At 63.1% G+C, this 27,555-nt stretch overlaps 6 protein-coding genes across 6 annotated transcripts; 3 read left to right on the top strand and 3 right to left on the bottom strand.

Moving 5' to 3' along the window:
- Position 1: 1 nt before the first annotated feature.
- Positions 2-1,620, bottom strand: CHLRE_16g685350v5 (uncharacterized protein). The gene is made up of 3 exons (XM_001691881.2): positions 1,462-1,620; positions 1,098-1,380; positions 2-766 (listed from the first exon to the last, which is right to left on the bottom strand). Exons 1-3 carry the CDS (start codon positions 1,487-1,489, stop codon positions 664-666), a joined length of 414 nt encoding a protein of 137 aa, XP_001691933.1. The 5' UTR covers positions 1,490-1,620; the 3' UTR covers positions 2-663.
- Positions 1,621-1,727: 107 nt separating this feature from the next.
- On the top strand, positions 1,728-5,049 carry CHLRE_16g685300v5 (uncharacterized protein). The gene is made up of 9 exons (XM_043071537.1): positions 1,728-2,016; positions 2,172-2,283; positions 2,440-2,561; positions 2,702-2,797; positions 2,911-2,982; positions 3,168-3,365; positions 3,530-3,981; positions 4,180-4,284; positions 4,507-5,049. Exons 1-9 carry the CDS (start codon positions 1,983-1,985, stop codon positions 4,678-4,680), a joined length of 1,365 nt encoding a protein of 454 aa, XP_042915942.1. The 5' UTR covers positions 1,728-1,982; the 3' UTR covers positions 4,681-5,049.
- Positions 5,050-5,127: 78 nt separating this feature from the next.
- Positions 5,128-14,769, top strand: CHLRE_16g685250v5 (uncharacterized protein). Its single transcript, XM_043071535.1, has 21 exons — positions 5,128-5,453; positions 5,540-5,662; positions 6,189-6,317; positions 6,564-6,627; positions 6,900-7,136; positions 7,510-7,559; positions 7,823-7,898; positions 8,104-8,303; positions 8,454-8,679; positions 8,864-8,979; positions 9,119-9,355; positions 9,574-9,703; positions 9,827-9,969; positions 10,140-10,241; positions 10,345-10,438; positions 10,558-10,748; positions 10,839-11,081; positions 11,244-11,633; positions 11,844-12,070; positions 12,228-12,291; positions 12,470-14,769. The coding sequence occupies exons 1-21, from the start codon at positions 5,313-5,315 to the stop codon at positions 13,883-13,885; spliced, it is 4,599 nt and encodes a 1,532-aa protein (XP_042915943.1). The 5' UTR covers positions 5,128-5,312; the 3' UTR covers positions 13,886-14,769.
- A 116-nt stretch (positions 14,770-14,885) lies between these two features.
- CHLRE_16g685200v5 (uncharacterized protein) lies at positions 14,886-21,957 on the bottom strand. Its single transcript, XM_043071533.1, has 16 exons — positions 21,787-21,957; positions 21,482-21,596; positions 21,128-21,326; positions 19,925-20,966; positions 19,538-19,634; positions 19,240-19,354; positions 18,769-18,983; positions 18,401-18,464; positions 18,019-18,140; positions 17,682-17,800; positions 16,927-17,349; positions 16,622-16,682; positions 16,303-16,404; positions 16,065-16,117; positions 15,749-15,882; positions 14,886-15,405 (listed from the first exon to the last, which is right to left on the bottom strand). The coding sequence occupies exons 1-16, from the start codon at positions 21,933-21,935 to the stop codon at positions 15,248-15,250; spliced, it is 3,168 nt and encodes a 1,055-aa protein (XP_042915944.1). The 5' UTR covers positions 21,936-21,957; the 3' UTR covers positions 14,886-15,247.
- Positions 21,958-22,057: 100 nt separating this feature from the next.
- CHLRE_16g685150v5 (uncharacterized protein) lies at positions 22,058-24,378 on the top strand. The gene is made up of 4 exons (XM_001692037.2): positions 22,058-22,234; positions 22,417-22,494; positions 23,101-23,181; positions 23,596-24,378. The coding sequence occupies exons 1-4, from the start codon at positions 22,195-22,197 to the stop codon at positions 23,691-23,693; spliced, it is 297 nt and encodes a 98-aa protein (XP_001692089.1). The 5' UTR covers positions 22,058-22,194; the 3' UTR covers positions 23,694-24,378.
- Position 24,379: 1 nt separating this feature from the next.
- CHLRE_16g685100v5 (uncharacterized protein) lies at positions 24,380-27,147 on the bottom strand. Its single transcript, XM_001691880.2, has 5 exons — positions 26,800-27,147; positions 26,298-26,573; positions 25,907-26,155; positions 25,595-25,729; positions 24,380-25,461 (listed from the first exon to the last, which is right to left on the bottom strand). Exons 1-5 carry the CDS (start codon positions 26,851-26,853, stop codon positions 25,396-25,398), a joined length of 780 nt encoding a protein of 259 aa, XP_001691932.1. The 5' UTR covers positions 26,854-27,147; the 3' UTR covers positions 24,380-25,395.
- Between the last annotated feature and the right edge of the window lie 408 nt (positions 27,148-27,555).

Below are 27,555 nucleotides of genomic sequence, written 5' to 3' on the forward strand. Positions count from 1 at the left end.
CGATGACCAATTGTGGCCATCCAGGCGGTCCCGCGTCATGGCTGCGCCACTCGTGCACATCCCAGTCATACAGTCGGCTGAGCCAGTCATTGTCTGTGCGCAACCTTAGGCTTACCGCTTATTGGTTCCATCAGTCCTACCAGCGGGCACCGGGCGGTGGGCAATTACCAAGGCATCCGCCCCCGCATCTACCGATCTACGCCATGCCGATTCATCCTGCCACCATCTGTGGGTGCCCGCAGGGGCTTCAATGCCCCGCGGTTGCATTCCGCAGCCCGCACCAGTTCAAGTATCACCGCCGCCTACTGCCTGACAAGCTGTCAACAAAGCGCCGGCTTCGCAAGCATTGCGCCCTCTGCTGCTACAGTCCGCGCCCCTTTCACACTGCGTAGGACGCGCCGGCCAGCTGCGGCCCCCTCCGCCGGCTCTTCCGCGACACCCGCACCCGCGCCTCGCCGTTGCCCGCCTGCCTGCGCTCGCCAGTGCCCACCATTTCGACACGCCCTGCGTCCACAGAACCGCCCCCCTGTGCTGCGCCCACGCCTTCGCCATGCTGCCCACTCGCTGATTCCACTCCTCTCTCCAGCAGCCGCCACGCCTGCCCCCCAGCGCCTCCGCGCCTGCGCCTCCGCCGCCCCCGGCACATCCGCGCCCCCTGCGCCTCTAGTTGAGCGGCACACCCTCCGACCTGGCCAGGTAGTCCATGTAAACGCGCTGCCCGCCGTCCATGTTGCCGTACCGCCCGGGCCGGATCTGGAGCCGGATGCTGCGAGACAGCGAGAGGAGCGGGCGGGGAGGGGCATGAGAGGCGTGGGCCGCTATGTGCGGGGGTGGGGGCGGGCGTGTTGTGGGCAGGGTCTGAAGCAGCCGGGCATGGCCTTCACAGTGCTGGGACCTCGCAGGAGATAGGCTGTCTGGTGTCTGCACTACCGTATTGCCACATTGCCATGCCGGCCTGTGACAGCCTAGTCCGGGGCAACTCCCTTGCACGCCTCACCCCACCCCCCCGACCCTGGCGTGTCGAACCAAACCCACGGCGCCTGCCCCAGCTTGCGCACCCATACAGCACATCTTCCCACCCCCTGCAACATGCTTACCGTGGGCTGGTGGGCCAGTAGCGGTCCGGAGGCATGCCCTCGACACCCCAGAAAGCCAGGTTCAGCGCGAAGGACGCAAGGTGCCACCCCGCCGCTACCGCTGCGAAGACCTGCTCCCGTTTCCCCGCCCAATTGATGTCCCGCTGTGCCTGCTTCAGCTGCTCCCGCGTCTGCAATACTCCGGCAGGCAGTTTGCTGGGATCCTCTTTTACCAGGAGCAGCTCGGCTGGAATGGCCTCTCTCCGCATTTGCACAACGCGGGGTCCCGCCGAAGCTGAGGAGGCTGCGAGCACGAATGCATTGAAGATTTCTCAGTGGATGATTTGGGCCAGAGCGAGAAGGCTTCCAGTCGTTTCGGGCCCACCTTTGCGCTCCGCAAGTTCGCCGCCCATACTTGCAGACTCCCGAACAATAGAAGACACGCTAAATGATGGATCGGCACGTCCGGGAAGACAATTCCATACAGGTCGCAAAAATTGTTCCACGGTGTTTGTTGCCCAAGGTCGCTGCTCAAAATGCGTAGTTTACAATAAGTTTGACATGTATCAAATGCATGTCAAGCGTGAGCGGGCTTGGATTTTAGAATGGCAGGATCGCACGCTTTGCATCCGAGCTTGCGTTTACCCTGAACCGAGCCCGAAAGCCCAGGCTCATTCAGCACACAACACAAGCTTGCATGTAAGGGCCGACGACCGTGGGTTGACAAGCACGGAAGCAAAGCGAACCGCGGGCCGCTTGCGCAAGCTCTGACGTCCCGCTGTCCCGCCCCGCGGTCGACCCGCAGCGGCCCGCGAGGCACCGCCAAACGCCAACGTGTCGCACAAGATGCCTAGCTGGGCGGTCGCTGTCGTCGGTGTGGGGCTTGCGTGCGTGGGCGCGGCAACAATGTCCCGCGCCATTTGCCTGCGAACGCCCCCAGGTACACAGCCGCAGCGAGACCTGGCATTGTTCGCATTAGTTCCGCAACACTAGTCAAATGCCACGTTGCAGCTGCGCCATTGTCATATTTATGTAGCACTGCACCACCGGCCCCGCCCCGCCCCGCCCCGCCTCCCCGCCAACCCCTTCCCGAAGGCCCGGCCCGCCTGCTGCTGCTGCTGCCCGCCGCGGCGCTGTTCTTTGCCGCGCCGCTCGCCTTCGAGGTGCAGAGCGCCAGCCGCGCCAGTGCCGCCGCCATGCTCATGTGGTGGGTAGGCGAGGCCGCGAGGAGGAGGGCAGCCTATGGGGAGCCAGGGCCAGTTGACAGCGACGCCAATCTCCGTGTTCGCTGGTCCAATGCGCCCTTTACACGCCCACTGGCATTTGTCACCAATTGCCCCCTGCTCCCTGCACCGCCGCCCAGGCTCGCCACATTCAAGCTGTTGGCTCTGGGCTGCGGCCGCGGCCCGCTGGCGGCGTCGCTGCGGCAACTGAGCCTGGGCCAGTTCTGTGCGCTGCTGCTGTGGCCCGTCATTCCAGTGACGGGTGGGTTGGGGCCGTTGGGGTGGGATGATCATGCATGGGATTGTGGTTTCAAAGCGGCAGTGGCTGCGCTATGCTGGCCGTGACGCCCGCGGCCCGCCCGTGTAAGCACACGTAAACACTCGTCATTCGAGTGTGCGCAGGTCCGGGCGGTACCGTTGCTTTGGAGCCCACATGTGGCTGGGCACGATTGCGCAAGGCTCTTGACTACCTGTTGTGGCGCCTGCCGGAGAACCTGGGTGAGCGTGGGTCACCCTTAACATTAGCGCTAGCTATGCGAGGAGCAGGGTCCCGCCGCGCGGCTCTGCAAGCAATGTGGACGAGCTTTGAACGTGTGTGCAATGCCCCGCAGTTGTCACTCTTCTGGCGGTGTACATGCTCACGCACCCGGCCGTGCCACTCTTCCCCAAGACATACGCGGCTGGTAAGCTGGCAGACTGTCGGGTCTGTTGGGGGGGATTGGAACACGCTTGTGCAGGGCAGCAGGGGTGCGCATGTGTGCGCAACTGCGTATGTGTCCCTGCTGCACCAACACCAATTACTATAAGCCGTTGCTTCTCCCACACACCTCCCCTCCACGCCCCGCCACGCTTTCTAATTTGCCCACAGCCTTCGGCGTGTGCGCCTACTGCAGCCTGTGGGCCAACGCCTGCGCCGCGCTGGTGGTGGCTGTGCACGGCCTGGTGCTTGCGCCCTCGTGGAACCGGCCCTGGCTGCAGACCAGCCTGGCGGACTTCTGGGGCCGCCGCTGGAACCTGCCCGCCGCCGCCTCACTCAAGCACCTGGTGTTCGCGCCGGTGACGGAGGGTGCGTGGGTCCCGCAACCCAGAGTGTGCGAGTATGGGGCTGCGAGGTGGGCCAACCGGAGTGATGGGGGTGATGGCAAGGATGGGGTACTCCACTACTCCGGTCCTGGAATGGCTGGACAGAGGGTCACTCGGACTCGATTGCCCACTCTCCGCCGGACGCAGGCCGACTTGTGCCGAAGCCGCTGCCGCGACCTCCTGCGGCCGGCGAGGACCTGGCACCAGCGGGCGCGGCTGGGGCCCCACCCGGTGACGACAGCAGCGCGCCGACCACCGGCGAGAGGCCCCCGCCTCGCAGCCCCAGCATGGCCTCTGACAGCGCCAGCCAGGCTGCCGCAAATGCTCCCTCGCCGTCGGCTGCTGATGCTGACGGCGATGACACCAAGCAGCGCGTCGGCGAGACGGGCGCCGCAAGTTACACTGGCACTGCCGCTAACGCGGCCACCGACCGTAGCGGCCGCGACAAGCCTCGCCGCGACGGGCCGTCGGCGGCGGCGCGGCTGGCGGCGCTGGTCGCGACCTTTGCCGTGAGCGGCCTGATGCACGAGGTGCTCCTGTGGGTGTGCACCGGCGACGCCTCACAGCTGGGCAAGCAGACCTGGTTCTTCGCCATACAGGTGCGTGTGGAAGTGTGGCCTATGGGGGAGGCTGCGGGCGGCAAAGGCTGCGTGGAGAGCGAGTCACCGCGCGCCGGACACAAGCAGCGGGGGACGCGCCTGCGTGCCTGCGTGGCTCGGTGTTCAGCTTGTCGTGGTAGCCTCTTGCTGGGAGGGACGTGTTGCGGTGATGAGTTCTCGGTCTCGCTGCTGCTGCAGGCGCCCCTGATGTTGGCGGAGCAGCAGCTGGTGCGGGCCACCACCCGGGCGGGTGTCAAGCTGCCGGTGTGGCTGTGCATCCCCGTGGCCTCACTCACACTCCAGGCAAGCTTGGGTTGTTGGCAGAGTAGTCCATCGGAGTCCTCGTGACATGCAGTGCTCTTGCCGGCTCCTGATGGTTTATTGAAGCGGAGAGAAGAGTGACGCTGAGCGCGGCTTAAGACGCTACCGCCTGTAGATTTACCTCGCCGCCTCAGCAAGAGAGAAGGATCACGAACTCACGGGCCTGACCTGCTGCGGCCCGCCCTATTGCTGCCCCTGTTGCAGGTCCCCGCCATGTACGGCTTCTGGGGCGCCTACTTCGCCGCTGTCACGCCGCGGTCAACGCCCCTGTCTGCTCCTGGCGCTGTGTTAACGGCCAGGGCCGTGACGCCGGCTTTCGGTGCGGGAGAGAACAAGCTGGGCGGCCCGGTGTTTGGCACGCTCAGCTCTGAACTTTGACGGGTGTAATTGCGTGTCATGTTGTGTTGTTTATTGCAGAATAGGGTGGTACTGGCGCGCCCCGTGGGCGCGCGCCTGTTAAAGGTTTGTCGCACCACCTGCAATGCACGGGTGGCTGGACCATCGGCAGAACTACACGGCGTGGCCGAATCCGAGACCTGAAGGACACCAGCGCCCTATGGTCGCTTCGTGCATAGTATGCATGCGAGTGGCGTTATGTGCTTTCAAGCATAGGGTTTGGCACGCGGCTGAGGGAGTCAGCCCGGCAACGCCCGCCAAAAGCGAGCGGTGCTTCTATAGAGGACTGGGACAAAGCCTATACATATAGTTAGGAATGACCCTCTTGTGTTAACTCCTACCCCATCTCGTTTACGGACGTGAGTCCTGTGAGCGGGCTGCTATGGGCTTCCGAATGACGGGCGACTGTAAATTCATTGCTGTCCCCCGCGTCTATACCTGCAGCTAGGTAACTTGCTGCGTAGTTTATCACTTAAACATTAGCACCTCTGAATTTCCGTGGCTTTTGAGGGCACTGCGAGTGCTGCAGAAAAGAGGCCTCTGCGAAGACTGACCGTGAATGCGTTGCCCAGCTGGGCCTTTTGAGCAGGCCTAATAGCTTAAAGACTCCCACAATGGCAGAGGGCACACAGAACCCGTTGCTAGGTGACCCCAGCCATGCTTCTCACTCTGATACCAAAGTGCAAAAGCTGGAGCACAAGCTACAGCAGCTTAAGGAGCACACACCTCAGACGCATAATGGCATACGGGAATGGGTAAGTGTCAGGTTCGCGGGAATGTGAATGTGACTTCCGCCCGCCGAGCACCTCCCGCCCTCCCATGCGTCTCCGGCTGCTCGCAGATTCACCAAAAGCCAGGGACATTCGGCTGCCTAGTCTTCCTGCTGATTACATGTATAGTGCTCGTGGCGGTAGTGCCCCCGGTCTGCGTGCTCGTTGGCTGCGGAGCTGGTCGACCAAGCGACGTAAGCATCAGCTATGATTTGAGGGTGGGATACGGGTGTAGGGGACAGGGTATCACGCGCGCGGGGCGGGATGGTGACTCCGACGCAGCGTCACTCCTTTGGCAGTCGCAGATTCTGCTTCCGCGCTAGCATAGCCCGAAGGCCAGACACAGACCAGCGCCATATGTAAGGATGCAAGCATCCTTGCGTCCATGGACATGCGTGCGGGGCGCCCAGGAGCGCATGTCACTTGAAGGGGCTGCGGGTTGGCGGCACGCGGCATGCGTGCCGAGGCTGCGGCAACCGAAGTTTCCGTCGGGTTTCTGCCCCATACGCGCTACTTGCTGCTTGGTGGTAACCCTTATGCGTCTGCACATGGGCTTACAGCAAACATGCGTTGGGTTACGAGGGGCCGGTGCGGATTGACGCCGGCACCCCAAGCCTTCTGCGTTTGCCCCAGCAACCCAACGCCGCCTGTCGCTATGACTGGATCTTGACGTTAAAGCTTCTTTCCATGCTTTGCTTTTACGCCCAACCGTGTGTGCAGTCGTCGGACTCCGAGTCTATCAACCGTCTCATTGTCAACTTTGACCAAATCGGGAAGACTGTGAAGTCAAAGATCCCGCCCCTGCTGTACGATTACCTAGAGGAGGTGGCGCTGAAGAGCGGGATCCAGGTGCGAGGGGAGGCGGCAAGTCCGGGGTGGGGCCTGCTGCCAACCGGTCCAGGCGCTGCCAGTTGCGTGACGTGGTTGGGAAGGGAGCTGGGCCCTCCGCCCGGGGCATCAAAGGCTTGGGCCATCAGTACATGACATCAGGCTTGGGCCATCAGCACATGACATCAGGCTTGGGCCATCAGTACATGACATCAGGCTTGGGCCATCAGCACATGACCGCTACACGCTTTCGCCGCGGTCATGCAGATCGTGTCGTTCTCTGACGCCAAGGTGCTGGAGGAGGTGAAGAAGATTCTGCTGTCGCAGCCAGGTGCGGCGGAGCTGTTTGGGGCCAGGGAGAGCGGTTGCTAGGACTGGGGCAGGAGGCCGTGAGCGGAGGCTCGGCCCAAAGTGGCTGGCGGGTGGACCGGGCTACACGGCGGCCTTGGATCATTGCTCATAAAGTTGTACCGGTAGTCCATGTCGCGACCAGCTGAGGTAGCGACACCTGGCATGCGAGCGAGCACCAGTGGTTTCAGGCGCTAGTCCCTTCGTCCAACCTGTACCTTCGTCTCCTCCCTCTGCCCGCGGCTGCCCCCGCAGACCTCTCGAACCTTCTGCAGGACTCAGCGCAAAGCAGGCCGCCAGTGCAGGACCCGCTTGCGGCGCTGGCGGGCGCCGCCAGCCAGGCGGGCGTGCCGGGCACCCGGCGTTTCATGTCGGCGCTGGACCCGCGGCGGTTCCTTCAGTCTGTGACGGTGGTGCCGGGCGCGCCGGACCCTCTGGACCAGTACTCGCTGGGCATAGTGAAGGCGAAGGACGCGTGGAATGTGACGCAGGGTGAGCTAGGCCTGGGTCTGGATTTGAGCTGTGCGGTGTACGAGAGGCCAGCTGCATGCGGGGGAGGTGGGTCGGGAAATAAAAGGGCCGCTGGTGCCAGCGCCGCGTTTGCAGGGGCTGCGTCGGGGGAGGCAGGCGCGGGGCTGGACTGGAGGGCGGGGTAGCCGATTGAAGGGCAGCCGAGCTGTGGACGGTCATCTGGGTCGGCTACATGAGCTCACGGGCAGCACTGTAGAGGACATGGCCAGGGCGGGCTCTGGAGAGAGCCCCAGCCCACAACAGGGCTGGGTTCAGACTGTGGAGGTTTCACCGTGCATTGCGAGTCCAATCTACCTTATGCCCTGACGCTGCATCCCTCCTATTGCACATACAGGCACACCAGAGGTCATCGTGGCTGTGGTGGACACCGGCTGCGACCTCACTGTGAGTGGGCAGGGCTAAGGGTGTGGAGCGAGTGTGGCGTCATGGATGGAAGGGCCGCCGAACAGCAAAGCAGTGGGATACTTGGTGCTATCCCAATCAGGCACAAGAGCAGAGCGTTGTCAGAAGGCGCTTTGTCGGGAAGGCGCGAGGGCAGGACACGGCTCTGGCGTGGGTAATGGAAGCCATCGAATCCCATGCACGTTACTGAGGACGTCCGAATGCCTGCTGACGCAAACTATACCCCACATGCCCTGCTACCACAGCACCCCGACCTGAAGGACAACTTGTGGATTAACACGAAGGAGATCCCGGGGAATGGCGTAGATGACGACGGCAATGGTGAGGGCTGGGCGGCGGGGCCGGGCGAGGCAGGGCGGCGGGGCGGGGCGGGAGCGTGGCGCTTGGGGCTGGCGCTTGGGGCAGCAGTCGGAAGTCGGGACGCATACCAGGGGGATAGCCATTCATGCGAACGGTCATACCAGGGGCAGGCACAGTCATGCCTGAGCTGTTCTGCATTGATACGTACTGTGCAACCCTACCACAGGCCTCATTGACGACGTGTACGGATACGACTTTGCGGGCACGTGCGAAAATGACTACCCCAGCGACGGCTGCGGCCCCAAGCCCGACCCCCAGGACACGGGCACGCACGGCAGCCACTGCGCCGGCATTGTGGGCGCCGTCCGCAATAACGGCGTGGGCATCTCGGGCATTGCGCCGCGCGTGAAGATCATGTGCCTGAAGGTGAGCCCCTTGGCTTCAGGTGCATATGACGCTGGCCGGGGCCACAAAGAGTGTCTCGCCAGGGGCGCCTCTCGCTCAACAGGTTGGCATGCCATGCACGTCGCAGTCGCAGTAACTCCTCCGCATGCCCCTCGCTGTGACGCGCCGCAGGTGTCCACGCCCTCCAACAACTTCTACACCGCACACATCCTCAAAGCCTACGACTACGCCTACCGCATGGGCGCGCACGTGGTCAGCTGCTCCTTCGGCCCCGCCGAGCCCAACATGAAAACCATCTCGCCCGACGAGCTGGCTGCGTACGTGGCCGAGCGCAACCTGTACCGCGCCGCGCTGCAGCCCATGGTTGACAAGAACATGCTCATCATCGCCGCCGCAGGTGGGTTTGCCGCTGGTGTGGTTTGCCACAATTACGGTACTCAACACGGCGGTGTGGATATTCGCGGGATATCGCGAGTGAGGCCACCACGTTGCCAAGCACACCGCCACTGGCCAGCTGGCTTTCCGCATTCGCCCGCTGACATGCCAGGTTCTGCCGCGTCACCACATTCGCACATTTGCAGGCAACGAGAACACCAACTTGGACCAGCTGGACCAATACAACACCACCTACATGCCCTGCTTCATGGCCAAGGAGTTCCCGGAGAACATGCTGTGTGTCACCGCCACAAACCAGGACGTAAGCTCGCGGCTGGGTTAGTGCGCGCATGCCTACTAGGAAAACATGCTGTGCATGCAGTGAAGCTGCTCTGCATCGTGCTAGATGTGTTGCGCATTCTGCAAGTCCTGACCCCACCGCACACCAACCCACATGACAGGATGTTCGCTGGGCAGAGATCGCCAACAACAAGCCCGTGGGCTCCAACTTTGGCCTCAAGTACGCGGACATTGGCGCCCCCGGCCGCCTAATCATGTCCAGCACACCGCCTGTGGCCGGCAACAGCATGACGCGCTGGAACCTCAAGACCGGCTCCTCCATGGCCACTCCCATGGTGTCCGGCATTGGCGCGCTGGTGCTTTCGGTGCTGGGCACAGGCACCGGCAACTATTTCCAGGTGCGCAGGCGGCTTGGCATTGGGACTGGGGCTGGGGACTTGGGGCGGGGGGCGGGGGCTGGGGCTAGGGGCGGGGCTGGGGCTGGGGGCTGGGGGCTGGGGCGGGGGCGGGGGCGGGGGGCCGGGGGCTGGGGCTGTGGGCTGGGGCCTGGGGCTGGGGCTGGGCTGGCACGTCAGTCGTGGTGCGCCACTTAACACGTACATCCCACGTACCACAGGGCAAGGAGGCACGGAAGATCATTGTGGAGTCGGCGGACCCCAAGGTCGGCCTGCCGGTGTCCACCGGCCGCCGCGTCAACGCCGCGAGCGCGGTGCTACAGGCCACGGCCAAGCTTTCGGGAGTCGCGGGTGAGTGGGCAGGATGGGGTTGCGAAGGCAAATGGTGACGACCCCTTCAACCCTTCGTACACATTGCCGCGATGTAACCAAGTCATTGGCATTGTCCTGGTGTGCCCTGGAATGCCCGCGCAGGCATTGTCACCGACGCCTCGTTCGTGCGCTCGTCGCAGTCGGTACTCGTGACCGGCTTCAATGAGACGTACTATGCTGGCGACTTCGGGATCACGGAACGCAACGACTGGGACCAGCTGCCCGTCACGGGCGTCAGCACACGGGTGAGGGCCTGAGGGGATTAACGAACACACACAGTTCGAGGCGCCTGACGTAAGGCGAAGACTGCGATGGCTTGGGTATGGGATATAGAGTGGGTGGTTCACGCCCTGTGCGTAATTGTCCCGCCGCTCCTCGACCTCTCTCCGCACTACATGTGCCTATGCCCCTGCAGCCCGGCCTGCCCCGCTTTGAGCGCTACAAGTTCGGCGCCGGCACCACGCTGCGCGTGAAGGCGTCTGTGTACCTGCCCCTCACCGGGCTGTACGCCATGCAGGTGTGCATAGGGGGTCGCTGCGTGTGTCTGGCTTACCATCTCCCTCCGTTACTTACTGAACCCGCCTCTCAACCCCGCCGGCCCGTCACCCACCGCCGCCCAGATCAACACCACCGCCAGCTCCGCCGACCTCCGCGTGTTGGTGGGTCAGGTGGCGCTCAACCTCAGCGCCGTCAACCTGCTAAACTCGAACGGAGGTGCGGACAGCTGTCGGCGTGAAGGCTTGCGCGTGTTTCTCTTCATGTGCGGTTGCGCAGTCCTCTGTAAGTTCGCTGCCCCTGCGACAAGCAATTCCGGTATGCGCCATGGCTTGCAGGCTGGTATGAGTTCGAGATGCGGTACCGCAACCCGAGCGCCATAATCGACATCCAGATGGCGGAGCCGACCGGACAGCCTGGTGCATCCTCCTCAGCCTTTTCCCGCATGACCAACTTCTACATTTCCACGCCCGTCCCTCCCAAGGACTACTACTGGGCGCCCAAGATTGCGCTGTCGTCGACCTGGCAGGTGCGTGGCTGCAGCAGGATGGATGTGTTTTGCAGTGGAGACGGGTGCTCGTGAGATCTCTGCTTAACGCACTCCTGAATTGCCATCCAGGTGCTGACGCGCCCCGTGAACGCAACGACGGTGGGCCTTGCGAGCATCCTGGAGTCCGCGCTTCAGCTGGACTCGCCCTTCAACTTCTCTAGCGTTGTGCCTGACATCAACTACACCACCCCCACAGCGCTGCGAGCGAACCTGTACCCTAGCTCTGTGGTGGCGGCGGCGAGCGTGCCGCAGTCACTGGTCGGTATCGCGCACACCCGTCTGGCAGCGCCGGATAAGCCCATGCGCTTCAAGGTGCGTCCAGGGATGCGCATTGCTTGCGTCTGGGCGTTGCTTGCGATCGTTGTGGCCCTAACAGCTTGGCATGCCGTACTGATGCCGCACTGATGCCGTACTGATGCCGTACTGATGCCGCACTGATGCCGTGTCGCTGTGGCATCCGCCCCGTGGCTGCAGCTGACTTGCTCCTACTGCTCGATGGCAGTCAACGACCTCCGCATCCTGGATGTGTACGACCCGGCAAGCACCGGTGCCGCTACCACTCGAATCTCAGACTGCATCGCCTTCGGCAACACCTCCGGCACCCACGACATCGTGGTTCGCTTTGCAGCTGCGGACAGCTCCGCCGCGCCGCTGACGCTAGGCTGGCTGCCGTGCGACGCCAACCCGACCGCTGAGGCGGTGTCTCTCCGCACGCACGTTATGAACAACCTCTTTTGGAAGCCTTCAAGCGGCGTGGCAGGCTACGTGCCTGGCCTCCAGTGCGACGTGTGGCCATCCGCAAACCGCGTTGGGGCCCCCGTGTACAAGTTCCGCCTACCTGCCGCCATGGCGAGCACTCCGAGGGTAAGCGCGCCAGGGATGCGGGGGATTCAGCTCACGTACCTCTGGTGTCTGCATTAGGGGGAGTCAGCTGCTTGCTGGGCTGCGGGGCTGCTGCCGGCCACCTGGCGATGCCGTGCCTGCACCAGGTGAATGTAGCAGTGCCTGCGGTTCCCCCCCACCTCCACGCCCGGGTCCTCACCATGCCTGATTGCTGCTTGCCGTTGCTTGCAGGCTCTTCAAAAGAACCTGACTGGCCCCAGGGACAACCGTGCCATGTTTGACGACTTCCTGCGTACCGGCTGCTCGCCCACGGAGGACAAGTCGCCGGGCTGCATCGGCCCCGCCATGTTCCGCTTCTCGGACACGATTGTCAACTGGCCCAACTCCTCCACCATCACCGGCACGGCGCTGGCGGCTCTGTACATGCGCTGCTGGACGTACGTCAGCCGCGGATTCGGGTAAGTCATTGGCGCAGGGTGTGTCAGCGCATACCTGCCTTGGTTGATGACCCGACATCCTGGCCGGCGTTCGTATGAGACGTGCGGTGCTACCGCGCGGAGTCTTCGTCACGTCAGCTGGGGTCGTGTCAACACCCCTCGCGTGTGCATCCTGCAGGCAAGGCTTCACCGCGCTTCCCCTCAGCAACAACAACATCTACGCCTACATGGGCGCCCAGACGGTGAATCCTGGGCAGCAGCGGACCAGCTACAGCTCGCTCACATGCACTCTCACCGGAGCCTGAGGGCTTGATAGGGTCGGCTGAGTGATTCACTTCAACGCGCTCATGCTGCCGCCCTGCCCGATGCTGCCTTCTGAGCCGCCCGCCGCCGCCTGTTGCCCCTCAACCACGCACACAGGTTCTCCGCCTCGAGGTGACGGCCGGCTTAGCCAACCAGCCGCCCTCCTCGCCCAACGTCACACAGCTCAACGACCACTACCAGCTGCTGGCGGTGGAGTGGCGCGGCCTGGGCGCCGCAACAGCCCTGGTGGGCATTGTGAATGCCGCCGCCACCAACATCTCCCTCAACCTCGACATGAACAACACACTGCTTCCCATCCCCGTGGTGGCTGCGCGCACCGCTGCGACCGTGTCATTCGACTACAGTGCCGTCGCCATCGACCCGGCCACCATCCCCAGCCCACCCTACCCCGCCCCTAGCCGCCCCGCTCGGCCCAGCTGGCCCACCTTCCCGGGCCAACTGGCAGCCGAGTCCCTGCCAGCGCCGGCCCCCGCCCCGTCTCCTGCCAACACTACCTTCAACACGAGCGCGACCAACGCCACCACAGCAACAAACGCGACACTGTCCGCACCCGCACCGTCCCCTTCACCGGCGCCAGCGGCCTCGCCGGTGCCTTCTCCGGCGCCCGTCTATGCGGCGCCGTCGAATGCGTCCAACGCATCTAACACTACAACTGCTTCCAATGCAACGTCACCCGCACCCGTTGCGTCGCCGGCGCCGTCGAATGCAACGCTGCCCGCCCCGTCACCCTCGCCCGCACCTGTCTTGAACGGCACTGGCGGCGCTGGAAATGGCACCACCACGGCCGCTGCCAACGGGACCACCACAGCCACTTCCAATGGCACCTCCAACGGCACCAGCACCGCCACCGGTCGTCACCTGATGCAGCTGCAGGAGTCTAGCAGTGGCTTCGAGGCAGTCGCGCTGGGTGCAAGCGCTTGGTCGCTGCGGCAGGTGGACACCACGTCCCCTGGCCTGCGTGCCGACGTGTACAACCCCACCTCCACGGCGCCCTACGACACTGTTGAGTACCTGTCAAAGCTGGTCCTGAACAACATTTCCTTTGCCAGCGACCCCACGCTCTTTGGTAACGTGGTCTCGCCCACGGTAGGCCTATCCGGTCCCCTGCCTGGCAAGCCCCCGCCATCCTTGTACACGCTTGGGCCCAAGCCCGCCAAGGGCCCCACTCCCCAGATAGAGTGGCGTGCGCGCTACGTGCGCGCGGCCGGGTTCTTGTACCCGCCTCAGCGCGCCGCGGCGCTGACGCGGTGGGTCGTGAAGGTGGTAGAGCAGACGAACCAGAGCACCAGTGTCACGTTCGGTGACGTGACCATCCGCAACGCCATCGAGTTCCCCGGGACGGCGGTGCGTGAGACGAGCGTGGCCGTGTGGCTCCCGCCCGGGTACGTGCCGATGGTGGTCATGGCGCGCAGCAGCCGGACAGACACGGCGGCGTCGTACGATGTTAGTTTGATAGATGCGACGGGGGCAGAGACTGACGTGACTGGCGACCGGTGGTATAGATCTGTATGAAGCGTGAGGGGAGTTTAATGGGTAGGCAGGGGGTAGACACTAGGCGGTGTACTGAAATGAGCGTTACGGTAGTCGAACTAACACCATGACATGTTGCACGTTCGCAGTCTGGGTGAACGCTTCCGTGTTGCGGTTTGTCCCAGGTTTCAGAGAGATCGTGTGACCTGCAAGAGTTGAGGGCCGGGCGATGCAGATGCGGTGGGTTCGGCCCCGTTTTAATGAGGCGCGTTGTGTGCCCCCCGACGCATGGGGGCAACAGGATGACATGACGTAATGAATTGATAGGCGTGCGGCTCTGCTGTAGAAGTAGGGCTTATAACCTTTGCATGTGCAGTGGATGGACGTTCTTACCTTTGTCGTACAAGAGAATGACTGTGTTGTGGAGGCGCGGAGCAACGCCGCTGTCGGCTGACAGCATGGCTGCATGTCAAACAGGTGGAGATAAGGGGCTAGCTGCATGCGGGTTTCAATGTTGCGCTGCACTGTTTGCAGGAACCGTCTCGTGGCTTGACTTCGTGACGTTGCATTGAACCGAGTGCGGCAATCTGCGGTGTATGTGTGTGCAATTATGTGTTATACCGTAACGCGAGAATCTGCATGCGGCGCTGATAAGACAACCAGGCTGTAGTGGCTGGGTGGTACAGTCTGGCATGAAGCGGCTGTGTCCCACTGTCCCACGTGCACCATGGGCCATGACGCGTGAGGCGGAGGGTGGGAAGGATGTCTGGGCGGACCATGCAGCGCATCGGGGTCGGAGACTCATCCAGCCGTTGCGCATACCCCGGCCACATAACCTGCCCATTTGGGGACGACCCGACCGGGGCTAACCAGGGTATGGAACAGTTTCCGCGCGTCCATCCAGCATTGCCGAGACGACCCGTCCGAGCCATCCCCGCATTGATGACCCCAGCCATCCCGCATCCCGCGGCTGACCCGACCCAGCCATCCATCCGTGCAGGCGTCCAGCCTTCCCGAGTCGACCCATGTACACAGCGCGCCTGTAGGGCTTCAATTACACAAGTATTCATGCGCCTAACCTAGTCTCTGCGTGCAGAGTACCGCTCCAACTTCCGCGCTTACCGTCGCATCCCTTGCACAGCCGCTGCACAGCCGCTGCACAGCCGCTGCACGCCTATCACAGTTCTATTACCACAGTGGCACAGCCACGCCACACCAAGGCCGGCCTCGTCCCCAACCCCAACATCACGCCACCACCACTGATGCTACCGGCCGCACTTGGAGCTATACCGACACCCAACACGCAGCCGCAGAACAGCACGAGCCACCAACCAAAACACACGCTGTGCCGCGCACCGCCCGAAACCACTCCCGTGCTTTCCAGCGCTCCTCCTTGCTTCCCGCTCACAGCTTGAGCCGCTTGGCGGGCGCGGCGCCCGCCTCCGCCTCCTCGTCACGCTTGAACTTGTTGGCGGTCTTGTTGCGGATGTCTTCGAGGCCCTCCTCCTCTTTGGCATACTCCACAACCAGACGGCGCCCGTACAAGTGCGTGCCGCCCACGCCTGTGTGTGTGTGTGTGTGTGTGTGTGTGTGTGTGTGTGTGTGTGTGTGTTGCAGGGCGTGTGTCAGCAGAAGAGTGAGTGAAGAGCTGAAGGGGGTGCATAAGTGCGTGTGCGCTCATGTACCGGTATAGACAGGAAGCACTGGGAAGAGGGGGAGGAGAGCCTTCGCCAGGCTGAGGGAGTTGGTGCCAGCGGTAACAGCATGACGGTGCTGATGGGAGGTGCGCGATAGGCCGGCGCGGCGCGCTGGCCGTTGCAGGTTTGCGGGCCACGCTGACGCTTGCGTCACACGGCAACTGCTCTACATGTGCGCTTGCTCAACCACGGGACGGAGGCCACTCACCCTCCAGCGCGTTGCGCGCCTCCTGCTTGGTGACGAACTCCACGAACGCAAAGCCGCGGTGGCTGCCGTCGAACTTCTTGGGCAGGCGGCAGGATTTGAGGTGCCCAAACGGGTTGAACATGCCCTGGATGTCCCTGAGGCGCGGCAAGGATGCGGCAAACAAACAGGCGGTTAGCTTTGTTGGTGATAGAAGGCCGTGCCCCCAACACTCACACGAGCAGGCAAAACAGGTTCGGCCCGGTGCCATAGCCGACACAGCACGGGCCGAGGTGGGGCCTGCATCGCGTCCCGACTCTGCCTCAGTCCCCCCGCTCACTTCTTGGTTGCCTCGAACGCCAAGTTACGCACCACCAGCTTGACGCTACCGTCCTGTTAATCGGGGCACGAATTGGAGTACACAGATGTGAAAAACGTAAAACTCTCTAAGCAACCATAGAGAAGCTGCGGACAATGACCGTGTCGCAGCCTGACTGTATACGGTACGGAAATGCTGGGAGGCCATAGTCAGCATCTATCTGGCCAGCGGTACTTCCTGGCGACGTCCGCTCGCTCACCTCCTGTCCCTTCTTCGCAGCGGCCTTGGCGCCTGCTGCCGGCGCCGTCTTGCGGCCCCGACTCAGCTGCAGCCCTAGCTTGTGTCCGTCAAGCATGGTTCCCTGCGTAACACAGTGACAGCAGGCAACATCAGTGCAAAATGCTGCACAGCACCGTCCGCAAGCCGTTCGCACCCTCCAATACGTCGCAAGCGCCCTCATGCATACGCCAGCGGGCGGAAATGACCTGCCGACGCATCGGGCCGTTGGCAACAGGCATCTGCATGCGTCTTTCCCTTGCGCTTCCTAACACAAACAGACGGCTCGCGCTGCCCCGCACCTGCAGCTTCTTGATGACCAGCGACGCGATCGCCTCGCTGTCCACCTCCACGAAGCCGTACCTGTATGGCGATAGCGGCAACGGCGCGAAAGACGGAGAAGTGAGATACTCAGAGCTGTCCTTGCTAGGGCAACCCATGCAGCGCTGCTCACAGCCACATACACAGTGTTCCCACGGCACCGTTGCCCAGCTCGCTGCTGCACCCGCAGCCCTGCCCACCCTAACACCTCCCGCCGCGCATCACTACGGCTGAGCCCAACACCACCCAGCTCACCCCAGGCTCAGCCCAACACCACCCAGCTCACCCCAGGCTCAGCGTCGCGCCGTCCTTGCCCTGCTTCCTCGCCACCAGCGCGCTGTGTAGCGAGCCGCCCGCCGCCGACACGGCCTTGTCAAAGTGCTTCTTCAGCGCCACGTCCGTCGTCGCAAACGCCAGGTTCTTGACAAAAATGGTTCCCACCACCGCCGGCGCCGGAGCATCGCCCTCCGCGTCGCCATCAGCGCCCGCGCCGGTGTGCACATCCGCCGCCGCGGCGTCGGCCGCTGCCGCGGCCGCGCCGTCCTTGCCGGGCTTGGTGCCGCCTGCGGTGGCGGCCTTTCTGTCGGCGGGCGCCGCCGCTGCCGCGGCGGCGGCGGTCGCCTTGGAGGGCGGCGGGCCGCTGAAGACGTCTGCGGGTGCCCACTCCAGGTACAGCGGCACGTGGTGGTACTTCTTGTACGCCAGCGACCTACGCGACGGCCGCAGCACACCAGCACATCAGCGCACGCATACCAGAGGAGCGGTGCGGCGGTGACTTGGGGCTAACTTTGAACAACCATTCCCGTAAGGAAACAGTCGCGCTGCAAGGAGAAACTGCAGCCGCCGCCGTGACTTGGGGCAAACACACGCGCACACACTGTCTTCGCGCTTTGTTTTCCTTGTGCTCTACAACACGCGTACAGCCACGTACGCTAGCTCTATTTGTAAGCAAGCTACGCTGGCCTTTTGCAACGCGAGCCTGCAACAACGTAGCGACCACGGGGTAACTGCGCACTACCCGGCATGACGCCACAGCCGCACCTGAAGGCCGAGCGCGCGTCCTGCGGCTCCGTAAACTCCACCAGCGCCATCGCCTTGGCGGGCGGCAGCACGAGTCGCGACACCGGGCCGCACCGCCCAAACACAGCCAGCAGCTCGTCCTGTGGGGGCCGCCGCCGCCGCCGCCGCCGCGCAACAAGCAACAGATTAGCCATCATATGCACGAGCAATCAAACACATGCATTTTGTGCCCATGGCAATCATTTGATCGAGGTAAAAGAGATTTGTGAGCGCACAAGCATGTCTGCGGAGCTGAGTGCCGTAACATGTGTTAATTGCCCTGTGCTACAACTGGCCGCAACGCCGCAATGCCACGCACCTCGTCCGCGCTGAAGGGCAAGTTCTTCACCAGCAGTGTGGTGGCGCTGCGGGCCACAGCCGTGGAGGCGGAGGCCTTGCCGCTGGCGGCGGCGGCCCGCTCCAACGCATCCACGGACACGCCTGCGGCCGCGACGTCACGGGCAGGCAGTTTAGGAGAGGGAGAGAGAGGGAGAGAGAGAGGGAGCGCGCGTGGCGGGGAGAGGCTTGTGCAAAAGGAACGCAGGAAGATACCGCAGCACGTGCGGCACGGGCCAGGTGCCGTCGCCGGGGTGCGACGTAGGGGCGCTGTGTGGCTTTGTGAGCGCATGCCCCCGCGGCCCGTGCTAGCATGTCAAACGGCCCTGCAGCCCACCCTAGGACCCCCCCCAAAACACACGCACCTGCTTCCGCCAGCGCCTGCTTCGTGGCGGCGATCACTTGCGCCTCGCCCAGCGCCATGCGCACCTGCAGCCGTCAAGGATTGGTTGGATGCGGTTTGGTCAGCATGCGAAACACACACGCACACGCAACGGCCTCCACGAGCACCGATCGCTCTCCAGCTCTACCCTCTGCACCCTTCCCACCAGCACCATGCCACCGCGCCCGCCAGCATCCCTCCCCGCCCCGGCCCCACCACCAGCACCTCACCACCGGCTCCCCCACCGCTCCCCCCCACCGCCCCCCCCCACCGCCCCCCCCCACCGCCCGCCCCCCCACCGCCCGCTTTTCCAAACATCCCTGCAAACCCCCCCCCCACCGCCCGCCTCACCGCCACGCTGTCGCCTCCCTTGCCGCCGCCCGCCGACGCGTCCAGCAGCGCGGCCTTGCTGAGGCCGTAGTGCGCCGCCACCGCCTCCGCCACCGTGTCTGCGCGCATGAACAGCGTGTTCCAGGCCGCGCGGTTGCCCGCGTCCGCCTTGCGCTGCGCCTCGCGCGCCGCCTTGAAGGAGGAGGTGCCCGGCGCACCGCCTGGCTGCTGCCGGCCTGCAAAGGTGTGTAGGTGCGTGTGTGTGTGTGTGTGTGTGTGTGTGTGTGTGTGTGCAGGCATGACTGGTTAGCAGATGTTGGAACTGCGAGGCGTTGCAGAGACAAGCATAGCAGGTAGGCGAGAGGACTTGGAGTGGTTGGTGGGGTGTCGATGGCTGAGAAGAGGCAACGCAGGTGTGGCTGTTGCAGGGGCCATGGACAGATGGCATCTGGTTGGGGTGGTTGGGCTGTTGGGGCATCGGATGGGGCTCACCTGTCTCGCCCTCTGCACCCTCCTCCCCCGGCGCCGCCGCTGCTGCCAAGGCCGCGGCGGCAGCGGCCACACTGCCCGGTGCGCGCTTAGCCGGCAGGATGTGCAAGAGCCGCCCCTGGGGTGGAAAGTATAATCGCAAAAGGCGAATTCACGTCAGGAACACGATGCTGTTGATTGTCGTTCATCTGCAGAGCGTATCGCCCCCATTGCTGTCTGCCCGCATGCACCTCCACAACTCGTGCTCTCACATGGTGCAAACTAAAAGTCTGAGCCCCGCCGTTTCACCACCCCAGCCCACCTGGTAGATGGTTCCGTCCAGCTGCTGCGCCGCGCGCACCGCATCCTCCGGGATCTGGTACTGCACGTAGGCAACACCCTTGCTGCGCTTGGTCTCCCTGTGGCGTGCAGTGTTCAGCGGACGGCGGCCAGATCAACGGTTACCGGTCAAACGGGCCGCACATAACGAACCATACGGTAGGCGGGCCCGGCCCTGGGCCACACAGCCAACATACCCCCCGTGCCTTGCCTCTCTGCCGTCTTTAGTTGGGATAGGAATAAACTACTCCTTGCCCTCCGCCGCTCCCGCCACGCACATGCCCGCCCGTCCTGCCCTTCACAACACACAGCCGCGTCCACACCCCTTCCCACCACGCCGGTGCTCACGCCCCCGCCCCCGCTCCCTCGCCTGCGCCGCCTCGCCCCCTCTCGCCCCCGCCCCCTCGCCCCCGCGCGCACCTCCTCCAGCTGGCCTAAGCCGCCGAACAGCTCCGACAGGTCCGGCTCCGTGGCTGTGTATGCCAGGTTGCGCACAAACAGCCGGGCCGTGTCCATGATGACCTCCTCGTGACCGCCAGCAACTGCGCCCGCCTCCGGCACGCCGTGCTTCCCGGGGCGCTGCCGCGCCTCTGCGGCGGCGCCTGCGCCGTCGGCATCCCGCATGTGCACATCGCCGTCTCCAGGCAGATCTTCTGATAACTGCCCAGCACCGACGTCATCCATGGCATCATCGCCGTCGGCCTGCGCCGCCGTCCGCTTGCCAGCGGCTGCCGCCGCCGCCGCCGCGGCGCCCTTCTTCCCGGCCGCCTTGCCGCCCGCCGGTCCCGCCGGCCCCTCGCAGCGCGGCGAGGTGCCCACGCCGCTCTGGTCGCCTCGCGCCGCAGCGTCCTTCTGCCCCTTGTGCCCCTGCTGCTGCTGCTGCTGCTGCTGTTGCTGCTTCTTGCCCGCCAGCACATCTTCACCCTCGTCGTCGTCATCCTCGTCCCAGCGCTTCATGCGCGAACGCAGGTACTCCAGGTCCGAGACCGCCTCATTCACCACCACCTCGTCGCCGCCACGCCGCCCCGCGCCCGCCCCCTCCTCCTCCTCGTCCCCTTCGCCCTCCTCCTCTTGGCCCCCGGCTGCTGGCCGCCGCCCCGGCCCAGGCACCAGCTCCTCATCGCTGTCGCCGCCCGCCGGGCGGTGCGCCGCCGCCACCGCCCCCGACCAGTCCTGGTACTCGTCATCATCGTCGTCGCCATCCTCGCCATCGCTGCCGGCAGCCAGCTGCCGCCGCAGCTGCTTCTCTGCCGCCGCCGCGGCCTTTTGTTGCTGCTGCCGCTGCGCCTCTACCGCTGCTGCTGCGGCGGCGTCGCCATCAGCGGCGGCGGCCTCCAGCTCATCGTTGGCCCAGATGCGGGCCTTGGCGCGGGGCGCCATCAGCGCCAGGAACTCACGCAGCTTGGGATCCTCTGAAGGCAGCAATGCAGACCGATGACGATTCGGTGAAGACTCGGTAACGTTGGGTTACGGGGAGGTGGAGAGCCGGGACAAACGCGCCGCCACGCGGGGCAGTCGCAGGTTGCAACCCACAGCATATCAGGGCCTGCATGCCGGCCCTGTGACACCTCACCTTCCCCCGGCAGCGGCTCGCCCTTGCCCTTCTTGCCCTTGGCGCCCTTCTTGTCACCCGCGCCGCCCGCGCCCGCCTCTGCGCCGGCGCCGCCAGCCGCCGGCGCCGCCGGTCCAGCCAGCTTCTTGTTGGCGCTGGTGCCGGTGGTGTGCTTGCTCCAGGCACGCGGCAGTTGGTCGTCGCCCACTTTGCGGGCGTACTGCGTGTTCATATGTACGGCAGCGGTTGCAAAATCCGTTCAAAGCGGTCGGCACGGGTACGGTAGTTGCCATCAGTTGTGCGGCACTGATGCGGTGTCACCAGTCTTGCCTCCTGCCCTGACACCTGCCCCGCCACTTGGTCGCACGCACACACCTCCACTTCCAGCCGCATCGTGTCCATGTAAGACTTGTTGTAGTACTTCATCGCCAGCGCCGCGTCATCAACAGACTTAAACCCGATGAACCCCATTTGCCGCGACCGGCCATCCCTGCGGCGAAGGCATGCGGCACGAACACGGTGTGGGTGGTTACCGCACGCGCACGTCGGCGAGTGGATGCAGTCGTGTCATCATTGAAGCAGCCCCACAGACGCTGGGCGCCCGCCGGAACCGTGCAAGTTCGAACGCGGCGTCGGCAAATCTTCCCTCCGCCGCCCGGCCGTCGGCAGCGCTCGCTCACTTCGTGCGCAGGACCTTGACATCGGTAACCTCGCCCTTTGCGCTGAAAAACTCCTTTAGACGGCTTTCGTCAACGTATTTCGGCAGGTTCTTCACGCAAAGTCTGCTGCTTATTTCTAAAGCCGCTTCCTGCGGCGCGTCGGCCGCCATTTTGGGTTTTAGATAGCAAGATTTGTTCACTTTGAGTTGTAAGCACTAGCTTTAGTGGAATGCAAGAATGGGGTTTCGGCAAGACTAGACAGTTAGCTGTGCCCTTAAACCACTGTAGAGGAGCATAAGAAGCTTGCATTGAACAAAGTATATAAAGAATAGACCGCCAGGACGACAAGACAATTCGGTCCAGCTCAGCGTAAATTGCTGCGCCCGCTGTTAGCGACCTCTTGACTACCATCATACGCCGGACATTCACATGGGTGGACGTGGCTTTTTTGGTGGAGGCGTTGGCCTGGGTAAGAGATTCATCCATCTGCGGGGTGAACCGCTCCCAGCCTTCCTTCCCAGTGCTCCCTTCCCTCGCGTTACATGCCTGGTCAATTAGCTATATGGCATCAACGGACATGCACGTGCTCAATACCCTAGGCGCTCGGGCGCAAACAACAGTGAAGCTCACCCAACCCCTGAAAACACGCAGGTGTCGGCACGGGCTGCGGATTTGGCGTCGGCTGGGGCTTTGGAGGAGGGCCCATCGGAGTCGGAGGAATGGGTGCAGGTGCGGCGGGACGCAGAGTGTCCCGGGGCTCTTCCGGGTTTGGCGGTGCCAAAAACTAAGGGAAGCACGGGCCTGAGCTGTGCCGACACACGCGCGTATCCGACAGAACGGCATGCAACCAGGGCCAGGCGAGTTCGGATTGCGCCATGTAGAGTGCACTGGGTACGCGGGCGGCCGTCGGGCGCAGGATCACGTGTACGGTACCGGCACTTCGAAACGCCGCAGGGGTGGCGGACTGGGTACTGCATGCAGCGGCTGCACCCTTGCATACCCTGCAATTGATGTGAATGATGTGGCGCACTGATAGTCTAGGCCATGCACGCATGAGTACGCATGGTCACGCTAGGGTCCCAGCAATGGTTGTCTGCGGGACAGGGCGTTGACGAGCAAACGCGTGGCAGGCTCCTTGCATGGCTGGGCGCTTCCAACGAGTTTCGCTTTCTCATGGTTAGGCATGGTCGATGATGAGGCAACAAGTCCACGGCTGGGATTGGCCGCACGCTCTTCCACCACGCGCCGGACCCATGGCTCACCGGCTTTTCACGGACTCATGAACTGACCCGGGCACTGATTGCGCCTACTGTGCTGACGCCTTCCGCACGACAGGGGGTGGCTGCGGCGCGGGCGTGGGGCTAGGCTGGGGCTATGGGGCGGCCTGGGGCTCCAACTACATCGTGGTGGATCCGGGTGAGAGAGCTGGAGGGCACGTGGCTGCCGGCATGGTTACCCGGCTCAAGAACCAGAGCAGCTGGTGGTACCGTAATGCGAGATCCGGCTGGGAAGGGGGTGGAACGCATAGTGCATCTGCCACACGGGGACGGCGAGGCATGCAGGTGGCCGCTACTTAGCCGTGACGCGGATGCCTTGCCGTCCCCCTTGGGTGGAGGGATGGGGAGTACCCCGTCCCGATCATGTAGAAATGCAAGGGCTGTATCATAACGATCGAAGAGTGGGTGTGATGGCTTCGGCGACGGGTATGCAGGACCGCCGTTAGTACGCTGGCCGGCTTTGAGTTTGCTGAGGCACTGTTGCCTCGATTCGAGCGCTGAGCCCGCGGCTGGTCTTCACTCTCCCGCCCCCCCCTCCGAAATGCCATCACAGAATTCGAGGAGGCGCGTGTGGACAAGCGGCCACAGTGGCTCCGGCAACTGACAACGCACGTGCAGGGGCTGAAGTTTGACCGGCCGCGCCAGGGATGATGCAGTGCGCTGGTGGCGGCCGCTCATCCAATGCAGACCGTGATGGCGGTTGCATTTGCAATGATGGGGAATGCCTGTGGTCATAACGGCGTGCAGCCTGTAGGTACCAATGCGGAATCTGCTACAGGCGTCTTGACTAATGGGTTTGCAAGGGCAGTCGCGGTGGCACAAGATGCGGAGCAACATTAATTTCGTTTGTCTCAGGGGCTTTGCAGGTTGCGGTGGCACGGCTTTCTTGAGTCAGCAGCTGTTCTTGTGGCGTATGTGTGCAGTACACGCACAGTGAAGGCAGTAAGCCCACGGTTGTGTTGCATCTATGCACGGTGATGTTGCTCACTGTTATCTTGGTTCCTTCCTCAGTTCGGATAGAAGCGCTGTGGGGCCCTAGATGGGCGGACGCTGGCGGACGTTGCACTCAGCATCTATGAGTTCCGCAACGCACGTCAATAATACGGTATGAGGCTGGTTTCCGATGAGGGGGAGGTGCAGAGAGCTACAGGTGATGGCAGGGCAACCAGGTGGATCGGCGACGCTTTCACAAGGGCAGGGCCCAGTCCATACGCGTGAAGTAAACGCGCTTGACAGTAGCTACCCGTGAAGTAAACGCGCTTGACAGTAGGCCACCCTTTTGGGAATGTGTTATCAGTGCCCAACGACATCTGCGTCCTCTTAATTATCAAGGCACGAGAACTCTTGCTTTACACCAGACTCACACATGGCGGCTGTCAAAGCCCATGCGGCATCAGCCTCTCCCTAGTCCCCAGAAGCGCTGCAAGCCCTCGAGCCCGTTATTGGTTATTCCCCCGGCCCCAGCCCCCGCGCCCGCCCCCCTTCCGAATGTTCCAGGGAACCCCTGGATTGTTTTCCCACATTTCCTTACCCGCCACCACCACCAGGCCTTCCGACACCGACCCAGTCCACACAGCACCAGTTGCAGCAAACTCGACAACAACATGCATTAATATTTACCAACCAGCTCTCTGAGCGCACCTACACCACTCTTCCGCCCTTGGAATTGGGGGATGGAGTGTTGGCAAACGGTTCAAGTGCACAGCGACACAACAACGCGCTACCTGCCCGATGGTGCTACCCGTCAGTGCCGGCAGGAGTAGCCGAAGTTCTTAGGAAGATATTTAGGAGCTTGAATTGCCAAACTCTAGCGCTGCCTCCCATCAACTACATCTCGGTAGCGGAGGCATACAGATAAATGAGCGGCAGTGCGGGTACATGCTGTACGTCTCAGGCCTAGGAAGGCGCTACCTCCTCCTGTGCCTGTGCGTCCAGCCGACATCCCCACAACTGCATTAGCAGTGTGCCAAGGCCGGCGCCGTCCTGACAGTGCGTCAAGAGGCCGCAGGTCCCGTGGCCTCAATGCTTTAGGTGCGGTACAAGTCCGGAATCGACATCATCACCACATGAATTATCTCCGATGCAAACATGAATTCAGCAGTGCATCTGTACAGATACTGAGCGAGCACGAAGTCGGCAGGTTGGGCCATAATGACCACAATCCCACTCGCACACATCTATAAATAGAACAGTGTCACAGTCCCAACAATGGACGCCAGGCGCGCGCGCGCATGCGTGGAGCCTAATGCGTCAGCCAGGACCCGGACTTGGCGCCAAGGTCAGTCAGAGAGCAGGGCGATACAGACCCTGTTGCCGCAGTGACCGTTGGGTTTCAAGCCCGGGACTCCAGCGCTCAGCGAGGGGCAGCCACCTGCGGCACCGGCGCTGCGATGCAGGTGCGAAAGCCTGCCGCGAGATCCTGCAGACGCACATGACCACAACCACAAGAACGCAAGCGTTATTCAGGTTGCAGTTTGAGCCTGGGGTAAATGCATCCTGGTTTGTGTCATTGTGTATGCTAGCCGCACCAGATTCGGTTCCCTATTGCTCACCTCTTTGTCCAGCCCACGGCCGATGAAGACCATGCGGCTCACACGCGACTCCTCCGGCTGCCAGGCCTGCCCAGACGGGCCATAGCGAATTGATCGCCGCGAGCCCCTGATTGCGAACCGGATGTCACCGCAGCCCTGCCGCATAACAAAGGCAGAGAGATGGCAGGTAAGCGCAGTGTCAGCGTGTGGCACGGACATCACCGAATGCTGTGCAGGGAACCTGTATGGGCTCCCTCTCTTCCCATGCGCTGAAGCCTGCCATCAGCACGCCACCGCCGGTGGCTAGGGCCCAAACGCTCGGACGGCACGCACCTGCACGCACAGCACGCCTTTGAAGCCCACGATGTCGTTCCGCCGCTCCGCCAGCAGGTCGTTCATGAACATGTTAAAGCGGTACTCGTCTAGCGGCCCCTCCGCCACCACCGTTACGGCGTCCATGCCCGCGGGAAGCAGGCGGGCGGGCGTGGACACATCGCAAGCGAGAGCTGGCTGTGGCGCATCAGCATTGGCCAGGCCGCCCGAGTTTACCGCCGCCGGCTCCATAGGCACGTCCCGCCGCTCCTGCGCGTGCATAAGCGAGGAGGAGCTGACATATGAGCAACAGAAGCAAACTGTGCAAGGGGAACAGGTCCCTGCCGGGCCCCTGCATCACTGACATGTCCCGTGTCTAGCAGTATCAGCAGGAAAGCTGGCAAAGGCTCACCTCAAGTGATGATCGCCGCTTGCTTTCTTGCTGCGGACCGAAGCAGTCCGCGGCACGCTTAGCGCAACGGCGTGGCGACTCACACTCCACCAGGGACTCCTCCAGCCCCACAGCATCGGCAGCGGGCGCCGGCTGCACTTCGTCGGAGACTCGCAACAGCTGCATCGGACCCGACAGGGCTTCTGCTGCTGCATCATCCGCGGCCGTCACAGCCGCGGTCTCCGCCGCGCCAAGGATTTCCAAAACCCGCATCCTCGGGCTTCGTGGTGACCGCATCTGAAAGCAACCGCCGCGCAGGCAAATATAAACTACATCAGTATTACATATGAAGCAAGGTTTGCTGCCCCAGGTGTACGCGACCGCGGGTCCAGGCCCTCCAACCATCATCAGTTAACGCGCCCCTGGACGGGCCTCCGAAAGAGTGCTCTAGCTCCCGTTGGCCCCAAGGTTGGACTACACAACCGGTCGATTAACACGCGAAGGTAAAACTATGGCCGCTTACCTCTGACTCCTTTATCCTATGAGCGCTGCCGCTCGTTCCTGAATAGCTGCACATCGATGCTGTTCCTAGGCAGGGCAAAGATGTAAGACGCAACTGCAGGCGGGGTGGCGAGGAGGCCTCGTCGTGAAAGGAGAGGTTCCACAATGTCCGAGAGAGCTTTTAGCCAACGGCAGCTTAAGTATGGTTCGCAGGTATTGGGAGTACTCTGCATGAAACGATTTTACTTGTGAAGCTGGCAATGGGTGAGTAAATACCCCCGAGAGAGAAGACTACCACGGCGAACAAATCCAACACATCCGCTCAACTCCGCTCAACTCAACAGTAGTTACAAAGATAGTACTCTATAGCATTAGGTTTCGATGTCTCTCGAGTTAAAGGTGCCCTTAGCACGGAACGGGACGGCGCGGTTGCGATGACGCTTCGGCTTCCGGGCGCTGCCCACCGCCCCTCCCCCCCCCCCCCCCCCACACACGCAGTCCTAGCACCAAGCCGTTGCGCTGCAGCGGCTGTATCCTCGGGAAGCGACCGAAAAGGGGGCCAGTTCGGGTGGCGAGGCCCCGTAGGTCAGGCGCCCCATTCCTCGGGCCCCTTCCCCCCCCCTTCCCTACTCCCCTCATGAGCGCAACGTCCAGGCTCTTCTCGCCAGGCCACGTGCCTGCCCCTGAATGATGCAAGCGGCAAGCATTGCTGCGCTGTGCTGATGCACTTAGTTCGATGTTCGCGTCCTGTGTAACCTGCTTCACGTACGCTCAGCTG

This window comes from Chlamydomonas reinhardtii, chromosome 16, assembly GCF_000002595.2.
Source record: "Chlamydomonas reinhardtii strain CC-503 cw92 mt+ chromosome 16, whole genome shotgun sequence".
NCBI classification, from domain to species: Eukaryota; Viridiplantae; Chlorophyta; class Chlorophyceae; order Chlamydomonadales; family Chlamydomonadaceae; genus Chlamydomonas; species Chlamydomonas reinhardtii.

Bases quoted from the DNA above. Each gene is read 5' to 3' on its own strand.
- CHLRE_16g685150v5 (XM_001692037.2), top strand. From the start codon at position 22,195: ATGGGTGGACGTGGCTTTTTTGGTGGAGGCGTTGGCCTGG. The intron at 22,235-22,416 runs GTAAGAGATTCA...GAAAACACGCAG, and splicing joins TGGTGGAGGCGTTGGCCTGG to GTGTCGGCACGGGCTGCGGA. The intron at 22,495-23,100 runs GTGCGGCGGGAC...TCCGCACGACAG, and splicing joins AGTCGGAGGAATGGGTGCAG to GGGGTGGCTGCGGCGCGGGC.
- CHLRE_16g685250v5 (XM_043071535.1), top strand. From the start codon at position 5,313: ATGGCAGAGGGCACACAGAACCCGTTGCTAGGTGACCCCAGCCATGCT. The intron at 8,980-9,118 runs GTAAGCTCGCGG...CCCACATGACAG, and splicing joins TCACCGCCACAAACCAGGAC to GATGTTCGCTGGGCAGAGAT. The intron at 11,634-11,843 runs GTAAGCGCGCCA...CGTTGCTTGCAG, and splicing joins CCATGGCGAGCACTCCGAGG to GCTCTTCAAAAGAACCTGAC.
- CHLRE_16g685200v5 (XM_043071533.1), bottom strand. From the start codon at position 21,935: ATGGCGGCCGACGCGCCGCAGGAAGCGGCTTTAGAAATAAGCAGCAGA. The intron at 18,141-18,400 runs GTGCGTGTGTTT...TCGCGGCCGCAG, and splicing joins GCAGGCGCTGGCGGAAGCAG to GCGTGTCCGTGGATGCGTTG. The intron at 16,405-16,621 runs GTGCGGGGCAGC...TGTGTTACGCAG, and splicing joins TGGTCATCAAGAAGCTGCAG to GGAACCATGCTTGACGGACA.
- CHLRE_16g685350v5 (XM_001691881.2), bottom strand. From the start codon at position 1,489: ATGGGCGGCGAACTTGCGGAGCGCAAAG. The intron at 1,381-1,461 runs GTGGGCCCGAAA...TCGTGCTCGCAG, and splicing joins CGAACTTGCGGAGCGCAAAG to CCTCCTCAGCTTCGGCGGGA. The intron at 767-1,097 runs GTAAGCATGTTG...GCTGTCTCGCAG, and splicing joins TACTGGCCCACCAGCCCACG to CATCCGGCTCCAGATCCGGC.
- CHLRE_16g685100v5 (XM_001691880.2), bottom strand. From the start codon at position 26,853: ATGTGCAGCTATTCAGGAACGAGCGGCAGCGCTCATAGGATAAAGGAG. The intron at 25,730-25,906 runs GTGCGTGCCGTC...GTTATGCGGCAG, and splicing joins AAGGCGTGCTGTGCGTGCAG to GGCTGCGGTGACATCCGGTT. The intron at 25,462-25,594 runs GTGAGCAATAGG...GTGCGTCTGCAG, and splicing joins GCCGTGGGCTGGACAAAGAG to GATCTCGCGGCAGGCTTTCG.
- CHLRE_16g685300v5 (XM_043071537.1), top strand. From the start codon at position 1,983: ATGTCCCGCGCCATTTGCCTGCGAACGCCCCCAG. The intron at 2,284-2,439 runs GTGGGTAGGCGA...ACCGCCGCCCAG, and splicing joins GCCGCCGCCATGCTCATGTG to GCTCGCCACATTCAAGCTGT. The intron at 3,982-4,179 runs GTGCGTGTGGAA...CTGCTGCTGCAG, and splicing joins CCTGGTTCTTCGCCATACAG to GCGCCCCTGATGTTGGCGGA.